General features: G+C 40.7%; 1 protein-coding gene and 1 long non-coding RNA gene across 2 annotated transcripts in view; both read left to right on the top strand.

The window, feature by feature from the left end:
* Positions 1–12,500, top strand: part of fryb (furry homolog b (Drosophila)) — a 154,312-nt gene that overhangs the window by 86,741 nt on the left and 55,071 nt on the right. The window contains exons 35-39 of the mRNA XM_045208247.1: positions 940–1,057; positions 1,170–1,240; positions 5,146–5,296; positions 8,525–8,628; positions 10,207–10,298. Coding sequence (XP_045064182.1) covers positions 940–1,057; positions 1,170–1,240; positions 5,146–5,296; positions 8,525–8,628; positions 10,207–10,298 — 536 coding nt within the window. The remainder of the gene's footprint in view (positions 1–939; positions 1,058–1,169; positions 1,241–5,145; positions 5,297–8,524; positions 8,629–10,206; positions 10,299–12,500) is intronic.
* LOC123482019 lies at positions 11,993–12,449 on the top strand. The gene is made up of 3 exons (XR_006657527.1): positions 11,993–12,141; positions 12,172–12,325; positions 12,356–12,449. It is a non-coding gene; the product is annotated as an uncharacterized LOC123482019 (long non-coding RNA).

The following is a 12,500-nucleotide window of genomic DNA, read 5'->3' as shown; positions in this document are numbered from 1 at the left end:
ATTGTATTTCCAAGCCACAGGAATGCACTTTCGATTAAATCTTCATCAGCACCTGCATTGAGTAGAATGCTCAGCTGGGCATCAGTCCTAAAACAAACATTCAAAACAATGGAATAAACGTCTTGAAACTGAGGTTCCATCTGAATTTGGGATCCAATAGGAATGCTCGTCCATTTGTGTTATTTTTTTTTTTATGTCACGCCTTTTTCTTTAATACACCACCTCTTCTATTAAATGTAGAATAAGATACTCCCTCTAATTTCACCTGATAGAAATGTGTCATGTTGTCAGATATAATTACATATTCTCTCCAGAGTTATGTAGTTGCTTTACACAACTCTTTACTGTATGTATTTGTTTGTGTGTTGTTGTTGTTTATGTATTGATGTTGTTGTTGTTGTTGTTGTTGTTTATGTATTGATGTTGTTGTTGTGTTGTTCAGGCAGGACAGGAGAACTTCCACGCCGTACTGTTGTTGTTGTATTTATTCTAATGTTGTTGTTGTTGTTGTTGTTTATGTATTGATGTTGTTGTTGTGTTGTTCAGGCAGGACAGGAGAACTTCCACGCCGTACTGTTGTTGTTGTTGTTGTTGTTGTTGTTGTTGTTGTTGTTGTTGTTGTTTATGTATTGATGTTGTTGTGTGTTGTTCAGGCAGGACAGGAGAACTTCCACGCCGTACTGTTGTTGTTGTTGTTGTTGTTGTTGTTGTTTATGTATTGATGTTGTTGTTGTGTTGTTGTTGTTTATGTATTGATGTTGTTGTGTGTTGTTCAGGCAGGACAGGAGAACTTCCACGCCGTACTGTTGTTGTTGTTGTTGTTGTTGTTGTTGTTTATGTATTGATGTTGTTGTTGTTGTTGTTGTTGTTTATGTATTGATGTTGTTGTTGTTGTTGTTGTTGTTGTTTATGTATTGATGTTGTTGTTGTGTTGTTCAGGCACTACGTCCAGCAGCAACACAGTAGTGGCAGGACAGGAGAACTTCCCAGAGACAGAGGAGTCCAAGCTGGCCAGAGAGAGCGAGGAGAGGTGGGTCCCCATCACAGCGCCCTTTGGGTAGATATTTTATACAATCATTTCAAATGACTTTATGATTCAGAAATCAATGTGATGACACTTTAAACGTAAAGCCTCCCCTCGCTGTGTGTGTGTGTGTGTGTGTTCTCAGGGCCAAGGCTCACAACCGACTGGAGTCTCGCTACAGTAACAGCTCTGGCGGTTCCTATGACGACGAGAAGAGTGAGTAGAACCTGATTTTTATGGGGATTTTTTTTATGATGCTAATTACATTTCCGTGGGGGGATGCGGAACCTCACTGCAGATTCCTCTGTAGTCTGTAAACACACACACACACACCTCTATGGGAAAGGGCCTGGCATTCCTCTCCACACATTCCACAATGTCATCATAATGTTTGTCACTTCAACCTCGTTAGCAGTCTGTTGTTGTAATTATCACTAATCACATAGCGTCTCTGACAAACTGACAGGAGATTTATACACGCACCAACGCACACACACAGCGAGAGAGACAAAGAGAGAAAGAGAGAGAGAGACTGACAAGGAGATTTACAACTTAAAGATGGACATGCTTTGTGACAGATGTAGGATCTTAATTTGAGCCAGTTTGCTACAGCAGGAAAGTAATAATAATTATGTGGATTATAATTCATGGACATTTTTGTAGGGGTTGATACATTTTTCGTTAGGGAAAATCAAGTCTGAAATTTCAAAGTGGAAATTACAAACTTCAGAAGCCTTTTTAAACCTTAAATACACTACATGATACAGACAGGATACGGACATTATACAGACAGGATACAGACACGGACATGATACAGACAGGATACAGACACGGACATGATACAGACAGGGACATGATACAGACAGGATACAGACACAGACATGATATAGACAGGATACAGACAGGATACAGACATGATACAGACAGGATACGGACATTATACAGACACGGACATGATACAGACAGGATACAGACAGGATACAGACACGGACAGGATACAGACAGGATACAGACACAGACATGATACAGACAGGATACAGACAGGATACAGACACGGACATGATACAGACAGGGACATGATACAGACAGGATACAGACACAGACATGATACAGACAGGATACAGACATGATACAGACAGGATACTGACACAGACATGATATAGACAGGATACAGACAGGATACAGACATGATACAGACAGGATACGGACATTATACAGACAGTATACAGACACGGACATGATACAGACAGGATACAGACAGGATACAGGCACGGACATGATACAGACAGGATACAGACACGGACATGATACAGACAGGATACAGACATGATACAGACAGGATACTGACACAGACATGATATAGACAGGATACAGACAGGATACAGACATGATACAGACAGGATACGGACATTATACAGACAGTATACAGACACGGACATGATACAGACAGGATACAGACAGGATACAGACACGGACAGGATACAGACAGGATACAGACACAGACATGATACAGACAGGATACAGACAGGATACAGACACGGACATGATACAGACAGGGACATGATACAGACAGGATACAGACACAGACATGATACAGACAGGATACAGACAGGATACAGACACGGACATGATACAGACAGGGACATGATACAGACAGGATACAGACACAGACATGATACAGACAGGATACAGACAGGATACAGACACGGACATGATACAGACAGGGACATGATACAGACAGGATACAGACACAGACATGATACAGACAGGATACAGACATGGACATGATACAGACATGATACAGACACGGACATGATACAGACTGGATACAGACACGGACATGATACAGACTGGATACAGACACGGACATGATACAGACAGGATACAGACACAGACATGATACAGACAGGATACAGACATGATACAGACACGGACATGATACAGACAGGATACAGACACAGACATGATACAGACAGGATACAGACACGGACCTGATACAGACAGGATACGGACATGATACAGACACGGACATGATACAGACAGGATACAGACAGGACACAGACAGGATACAGACACGGACATGATACAGACAGGATACAGACAGGACACAGACAGGATACAGACATGATACAGACACGGACATGATACAGATAGGATACAGACAGGATACAGACAGGATACAGACAATGTTCTATAGTATCACTTTCCCTTACAGACATACCAGACACCAGCACAGATATTCAGTCTGAATATCATCCACACCAACCACAGTACACACACAGTGTCAGCCTGTCATCAGTGAAGGCATTCTGTCTGTGTTTAGCCTGCATGCCAGACACGTCCGCTTCGGGAAGAATCCAGACCAATGTGTGTATGTCTCGCTCTCAAGTGTGTGTGTGTGTGTTGCTCTCAAGTGTGTGTCTGGTGTGTGTGTGTCTGTCTGTTTGTCTGTGTCGCTCTCAAGAGTGTGTGTGTGTGTGTGTTTCACGATGTCTGATTGGCTAATCGCATACCACACATTCATGAGATAGTTCTGTGGTGGCTTGTCACCATGCTGTCACATGGCTCTTCTGTCATCAGTCTTTAGGGTTTCCCTTATTGTTAAGATTTTATTTTCTAACAGCGCTTAGAGATTTTAAAACTAAAACATTTCAAATATTTTTCTTGATTGAGCTTGCATGGTGCAATTGAACCAATAGAAAAGTCGCAAAAGTGAAAACCCCGCCCACCTGGCTCTCCAGGCAAGCTAAAGCAAACGATTAAAGTATCTTCAAGATTTCTAATAATATTTAGTCAGACCCAGGTCTGATTATCTTTCTAAACCCAGGTCTGATTATCTTTCTAAACCCAGGTCTGATTATCTTTCTAAACCCAGGTCTGATTATCTTTCTAAACCCAGGTCTGATTATCATTCTAAACCCAGGTCTGATTATCTTTCTAAACCCAGGTCTGATTATCTTTCTAAACCCAGGTCTGATTATCATTCTAAACCCAGATATGATTATCTTTCTAAACCCAGGTCTGATTATCTTTCTAAACCCAGGTCTGATTATCTTTCTAAACCCAGGTCTGATTATCATTCTAAACCCAGATATGATTATCTTTCTAAACCCAGGTCTGATTATCTTTCTAAACCCAGGTCTGATTATCTTTCTAAACCCAGGTCTGATTGTCTTTCTAAACCCAGGTCTGATTATCTTTCTAAACCCAGGTCTGATTATCTTTCTAAACCCAGGTCTGATTATCTTTCTAAACCCAGATATGATTATCTTTCTAAACCCAGGTCTGATTGTCTTTCTAAACCCAGGTCTGATTGTCTTTCTAAACCCAGGTCTGATTATCTTTCTAAACCCAGGTCTGATTGTCTTTCTAAACCCAGGTCTGATTGTCTTTCTAAACCCAGGTCTGATTATCTTTCTAAACCCAGGTCTGATTATCATTCTAAACCCAGGTCTGATTATCTTTCTAAACCCAGGTCTGATTATCTTTCTAAACCCAGGTCTGATTATCTTTCTAAACCCAGGTCTGATTATCATTCTAAACCCAGGTCTGATTATCTTTCTAAACCCAGGTCTGATTATCTTTCTAAACCCAGATATGATTATCTTTCTAAACCCAGGTCTGATTATCTTTCTAAACCCAGGTCTGATTATCTTTCTAAACCCAGGTCTGATTGTCTTTCTAAACCCAGGTCTGATTATCTTTCTAAACCCAGGTCTGATTATCTTTCTAAACCCAGGTCTGATTATCTTTCTAAACCCAGATATGATTATCTTTCTAAACCCAGGTCTGATTGTCTTTCTAAACCCAGGTCTGATTGTCTTTCTAAACCCAGGTCTGATTATCTTTCTAAACCCAGATATGATTATAATTTTAAACCTAGATCTGATTATCTTTCTAAACCTAGTTCTGATTATCATTCTAAACCCTTATCTGATTATCATTCTAAACCCAGATCTGATTATAATTTAAAACCCAGATCTGATTATCATTATGTGTTGTGTGTTGTGTGTTGTGTGTTGTGTGTTGTGTGTTGTGTGTTGTGTGTGTGTGTGTCTGAACCCAGGTCTGATAAGATTATTATAACATAACACTGTGTCCTGATTGGTCTATTCCCCCAGATGACCCTCTCCCGCCGTATGCTGGTTGGCTGATGAGCGTGTTGGAGACCAATCGGCCACAGCCGTTGCCCATGCCAGTTAACGGAGGTTGCTGGGCACCGCTGGTGGACTACCTTCCTGAAACCATCACACCTAGGGGACCACTACACAGGTGCTAATTTCGTCAACAATAAATATTATGAAAAACACTAGTCAACGACCTATTTTGCCTGATTAAAACTATGAGGATAACGAGACGAGATGCCCTGAAAAAAACATTACTATTACAAATTACTTTTCATTTTAGTCAACGGAAATATGACGAGACGAGAATTCCATGTGAGACTAATGGACATTACATTTGACATGAAGTTCCTTTTCATCTGTTTTGTCCAATCGGAAGTATGAATGCATGCAGAATATTTCATACAATCGTCTCATTGGCAGAATGGTAATCTTTCAGTTAAACTGATCTCCAACACAGCTCCCAGGCGGTCTCTTCAGTCACTCGTCAATCTTTTGAACTGATGCTTAGCCGTTCGGAAACAATAATGTTTACAGATGTAGGATCTTAATTTGATCAGTGTTTTGTTGCTGAGAATTTTCCTGCACAGTAGGAAATGCAAACTTGTAGTGTATTCGAAGTTTAAAAAAGGCTTCTAAAGTTTGTAATTTCCAGTTTAAAATGTCAGACTTCATTTGCCCAAACGAAAAATGTATCAACCCCTACAAAAAAAAATCCATTAATTATAATCCACATAATAATTCATATTTCCTGTTGCTGCAGGATTCATTTTCTGCCGTAGCAAACTGGCTCAAATAAAGATCCTTACTTTCACGTCTGCTATTTTTTTGCTTTGATCTCATCAGAAGCTCTATTTTCTCACGTGCTCTGTTATTCATTCATCCGGTGTTGCGGTCCACAACACAGATAGGGTCTCTCGCGGTCTGCAAATGCGAGTTGCAGTTGCTTTTTTCCTATGGGAAAAACAAAATGCTATTTGTTGAATATTAGAAGTACAGTAAAGCTAAAATTGGCCCCTTTTCAGGGAAACCACATTTATTCCCTTAACGGTTATGACGGGGAGGAAGTCAGAGCTGTAAATTGTTTAACCTGGAATTGGTTACAACCTGCCACAATATCAATGTTGCCAGCTATGTTATAGGAGGGGACAATAGGCCTAGCTGGACAAGGCTCTCTGAATGTGAACATGATGGAAGCTAGAGGTGGTCCAAATATTCCATTATTTAATAGAAAAGAATGCACTGACTATTATGTGACCTAAAATGGTGTGACTAAGGGAATGGAAGCTATTATGTGCATGATGTAAGTTAAGTTAGAGGTGTGTATGAACTATTTAATAAAACTAAATAAAGCTACAATGACTAAAATAGGACTTAAATGAATGACTAAAACTAGACTTAAGTGACTGTGACTAAAACTAGACTAAATTGCCTGTGACTAAAACTATACTTAAGTGACTGTGACTAAAACTAGACTTAAATTGACTGTGACTAAAACTAGACTAAATTGCCTGTGACTAAAACTATACTTAAGTGACTGTGACTAAAACTAGACTTAAATTGACTGTGACTAAAACTAGACTTAAATGACTGTGACTAAAACTAGACTACAATTGTAAGAAGGATGAATTGACTAAAATGGGACCAAGACTGAAAAGGCATTTTAGTCATAAAGACAAACCCTAAAACGACATCTAAAATAGGAGACAAAATGAACACTGACACACACGCACGCACATACAGTGCACACACACACACACACACACACACACACACACACACACACACACACACACACACACACACACACACACAGGCACCTGCATACCTTTCAAGCCAAGAGGCTGCTAACCTGCTGATCCAGCTGCAGGACAGTATGTAGAGAATGTGTCTGTGTTCCTCATCACCTAAATATAATTATCTCTGTCTCAGTAATCATCACCTAAATATAATTATCTCTGTCTCAGTAATCATCACCTAAATATATTTATCTCTGTCTCAGTAATCATCACCTAAATATAATTATCTCTGTCTCAGTAATCATCACCTAAATATATTTATCTCTGTCTCAGTAATCATCACCTAAATATAATTATCTCTGTCTCAGTAATCATCACCTAAATATAATTATATCTGTCTCAGTAAGAAAATATAATTATCTCTGTCTCAGTCAGAAAATATAATTATCTCTGTCTCAGTCAGAAAATATAATTATCTCTGTCTCAGTCAGAAAATATAATTATCTCTGTCTCAGTAAGAAATATAATTATCTCTGTCTCAGTCAGAAAATATAATTATCTCTGTCTCAGTCAGAAAATATAATTATCTCTGTCTCAGTCAGAAAATATAATTATCTCTGTCTCAGTCAGAAAATATAATTATCTCTGTCTCAGTCAGAAAATATAATTATCTCTGTCTCAGTAAGAAATATAATTATCTCTGTCTCAGTCAGAAAATATAATTATCTCTGTCAGTCAGAAAATATAATTCTCTCTGTCTCAGTAAGAAAATATTATTATCTCTGTCTCAGTAATCATCACCTAAATATAATTATCTCTGTCTCAGTAATCATCACCTAAATATATTTATCTCTGTCTCAGTAATCATCACCTAAATATAATTATCTCTGTCTCAGTAATCATCACCTAAATATAATTATATCTGTCTCAGTCAGAAAATATAATTATCTCTGTCTCAGTCAGAAAATATAATTATCTCTGTCTCAGTCAGAAAATGTAATTATCTCTGTCTCAGTAAGAAAATATAATTATCTCTGTCTCAGTCAGGAAATATAATTATCTCTGTCTCAGTAAGAAAATATAATTATCTCTGTCTCAGTAAGAAAATATAATTATCTCTGTCTCAGTAATCATCACCTAAATATATTTATCTCTGTCTCAGTAATCATCACCTAAATATAATTATCTCTGTCTCAGTAATCATCACCTAAATATAATTATCTCTGTCTCAGTAATCATCACCTAAATATAATTATCTCTGTCTCAGTAATCATCACCTAAATATCATTATCTCTGTCTCAGTAAGAAAGAGATATCGTAGAGAGACATACAGCGACACTGTCGAGGAAAAACGTGTGTGTCTATTTAAAATGCTGTTCGTCAACTGTGTGTGTGTTCATCTCTATGGTTGGACTTTATGACAATGTCATAAAATAAATTGTTTGGGAATAAAATGTTAGAAAAAAAGAATTTCCAGAATAAAAAGTACATGTAGCATGTTTAAATCAAGACCTCTATTTGTGTTCCAAACTTGTTTTGTAAAATGTGCAGATACTTGCAAATCCATTTTATTCCCTTTGTTCATTACAGGTTAAACTAACTCAATCACGTGTTGTGTTGTGCATTCATTCTCTCAGGTGTAATGTAGCAGTGATCTTTATGACAGAGATGGTGGTGGACCACAGTGTGAGAGAGGACTGGGCCCTACACCTTCCACTACTGCTGCACGCCCTCTTCCTGGGTACGATACCATACTAACCCTAACACTACCACTACTACTGCACGCCCTCTTCCTGGGTACGGTACCATACTAACCCTAACACTACCACTACCACTGCACGCCCTCTTCCTGGGTACGATACCATACTAACCCTAACACTACCACTACCACTGCACGCCCTCTTCCTAGGTACGGTACCATACTAACCCTAACCCTAACACTACCACTACTGCTGCACGCCCTCTTCCTGGGTACGATACCATACTAACCCTAACACTACCACTACCACTGCACGCCCTCTTCCTGGGTACGATACCATACTAACCCTAACACTACCACTACTGCTGCACGCCCTCTTCCTGGGTACGATACCATACTAACACTAACACTACCACTACCACTGCACGCCCTCTTCCTGGGTACGATACCATACTAACCCTAACACTACCACTACCACTGCACGCCCTCTTCCTGGGTACGATACCATACTAACACTAACACTACCACTACCACTGCACGCCCTCTTCCTGGGTACGGTACCATACTAACCCTAACACTACCACTACTGCTGCACGCCCTCTTCCTGGGTACGATACCATACTAACCCTAACACTACCACTACCACTGCACGCCCTCTTCCTGGGTACGATACCATACTAACCCTAACACTACCACTACCACTGCACGCCCTCTTCCTGGGTACGGTACCATACTAACCCTAACACTACCACTACTGCTGCACGCCCTGGCTCCCAAGTGGGTGGGCCATCCATGGTTCCGCCCCTTCCCAGTCATGTAAAATCCATAGATTAGGGCCTAATGAATTTAATACAATTGACTGATTTCCTTATATGAACTGTAACTCAGTAAAATTGTTGAAATTGTTGCATGTTGCGTTTATATTTTTGTTCAGTATAGTTCTATGATCTCAAGAGCTTCTATGTGGTATGCATGGGGCCTTTACTGTTTCCTGAAATTCTCCAGGTTTGGACCACTACAGGCCTAACGTTGTGTCTGTTCTCCAGGTACGGACCACTACAGGCCTAACGTTGTGTCTGTTCTCCAGGTCTGGACCACTACAGGTCTAACGTTGTGTCTGTTCTCCAGGTTTGGACCACTACAGGTCTAACGTTGTGTCTGTTCTCCAGGTACGGACCACTACAGGTCTAACGTTGTGTCTGTTCTCCAGGTTTGGACCACTACAGGTCTAACGTTGTGTCTGTTCTCCAGGTCTGGACCACTACAGGTCTAACGTTGTGTCTGTTCTCCAGGTTTGGACCACTACAGGTCTAACGTTGTGTCTGTTCTCCAGGTACGGACCACTACAGGTCTAACGTTGTGTCTGTTCTCCAGGTCTGGACCACTACAGGTCTAACGTTGTGTCTGTTCTCCAGGTCTGGACCACTACAGGCCTAACGTTGTGTCTGTTCTCCAGGTCTGGACCACTACAGGTCTAACGTTGTGTCTGTTCTCCAGGTCTGGACCACTACACGTCTAACGTTGTGTCTGTTCTCCAGGTCTGGACCACTACAGGTCTAACGTTGTGTCTGTTCTCCAGGTCTGGACCACTACAGGTCTAACGTTGTGTCTGTTCTCCAGGTTTGGACCACTACAGGCCAGAGGTGTTTGAACACAGCAAGCGTCTCCTCCTCCACCTCCTCATCGCTTTATCCTGCAACAACAACTTCCAGGTTTTTGTATTTTGTATTTATTATGGATCCCCCCATTAGCTGTTGCCAAGGCAGCAGCTTCTCTTCCTGGGGTCCAGCAAAATTAAGGCAGTTATACTTTTTTTTTTTTACATTACAATACATTCACACTGAAAGACGTGGTCCTGTTCAATAGGGCGCACTGTAGCAAAACATTTTCAAATGGGAAGCTTTGGCACAAGACAGTAATAAGACCAGCATGTGTTTATGGTTGTTTTTTTAACATTTTTGAGTCATTTAGCAGACGCTCTTATCCAGAGCGACTTACAGTTAGTGAGTGCATACATTATTATTTTTTCATACTGGCCCCCCGTGGGAATCAAACCCACAACCCTGGCGTTGCAAACGCCATGCTCTACCAATTGAGCTACATCCCTGTAAGATTGTTTGAGAGTTTGTGTGTTTTCAGGGCATAGCGTGTGTGTGTGGTTGGGTGTGAGAGGTTATGTATTGTCTGTAAAACATGCTATATCCGTGTGTTTCCAGGGCATAGCGTGTGTGTGTGGTTGGGTGTGAGAGGTTATGTATTGTCTGTAAAACATGCTATATCCGTGTGTTTCCAGGTAAAACATGCTATATCCGTGTGTTTCCAGGTCATAGCGTGTGTGTGTGGTTGTGTGTGAGAGGTTATGTATTGTCTGTAAAACATGCTATATCCGTGTGTTTCCAGGTCATAGCGTGTGTGTGTGGTTGTGTGTGAGAGGTTATGTATTGTCTGTAAAACATGCTATATCCGTGTGTTTCCAGGTCATAGCGTGTGTGTGTGGTTGTGTGTGAGAGGTTATGTATTGACTGTAAAACATGCTATATCCGTGTGTTTCCAGGTCATAGCGTGTGTGTGGGGTTGTGTGTGAGAGGTTATGTATTGTCTGTAAAACATGCTATATCCGTGTGTTTCCAGGTGATAGCGTGTGTGTGTGGTTGTGTGTGAGAGGTTATGTATTGTCTGTAAAACATGCTATATCCGTGTGTTTCCAGGTGATAGCGTGTGTGTGTGGTTGTGTGTGAGAGGTTATGTATTGTCTGTAAAACATGCTATATCCGTGTGTTTCCAGGTCATAGCGTGTGTGTGTGGTTGTGTGTGAGAGGTTATGTATTGACTGTAAAACATGCTATATCCGTGTGTTTCCAGGGCATAGCGTGTGTGTGTGTGGTTGTGTGTGAGAGGTTATGTATTGTCTGTAAAACATGCTATATCCGTGTGTTTCCAGGTCATAGCGTGTGTGTGTGGTTGTGTGTGAGAGGTTATGTATTGTCTGTAAAACATGCTATATCCGTGTGTTTCCAGGTAAAACATGCTATATCCGTGTGTTTCCAGGTCATAGCGTGTGTGTGTGGTTGTGTGTGAGAGGTTATGTATTGTCTGTAAAACATGCTATATCCGTGTGTTTCCAGGTCATAGCGTGTGTGTGTGGTTGGGTGTGAGAGGTTATGTATTGTCTGTAAAACATGCTATATCCGTGTGTTTCCAGGTCATAGCGTGTGTGTGTGGTTGGGTGTGAGAGGTTATGTATTGTCTGTAAAACATGCTATATCCGTGTGTTTCCAGGTCATAGCGTGTGTGTGTGGTTGGGTGTGAGAGGTTATGTATTGTCTGTAAAACATGCTATATCCGTGTGTTTCCAGGGCATAGCGTGTGTGTGTGGTTGTGTGAGAGGTTATGTATTGTCTGTAAAACATGCTATATCCGTGTGTTTCCAGGTCATAGCGTGTGTGTGTGGTTGTGTGTGAGAGGTTATGTATTGTCTGTAAAACATGCTATATCCGTGTGTTTCCAGGTGATAGCGTGTGTGTGTGGTTGTGTGTGAGAGGTTATGTATTGTCTGTAAAACATGCTATATCCGTGTGTTTCCAGGTAAAACATGCTATATCCGTGTGTTTCCAGGTCATAGCGTGTGTGTGTGGTTGTGTGTGAGAGGTTATGTATTGTCTGTAAAACATGCTATATCCGTGTGTTTCCAGGTCATAGCGTGTGTGTGTGGTTGTGTGTGAGAGGTTATGTATTGTCTGTAAAACATGCTATATCCGTGTGTTTCCAGGTAAAACATGCTATATCCGTGTGTTTCCAGGTCATAGCGTGTGTGTGTGGTTGTGTGTGAGAGGTTATGTATTGTCTGTAAAACATGCTATATCCGTGTGTTTCCAGGTCATAGCGTGTGTGTGTGGTTGTGTGTGAAAGGTTAT

Source organism: Coregonus clupeaformis, chromosome 27, assembly GCF_020615455.1.
Source record: "Coregonus clupeaformis isolate EN_2021a chromosome 27, ASM2061545v1, whole genome shotgun sequence".
Classification (NCBI taxonomy): domain Eukaryota; kingdom Metazoa; phylum Chordata; class Actinopteri; order Salmoniformes; family Salmonidae; genus Coregonus; species Coregonus clupeaformis.
Note: the sequence above shows the minus strand (reverse complement) of the source record. Positions and strands in the feature narration are given on the sequence as shown.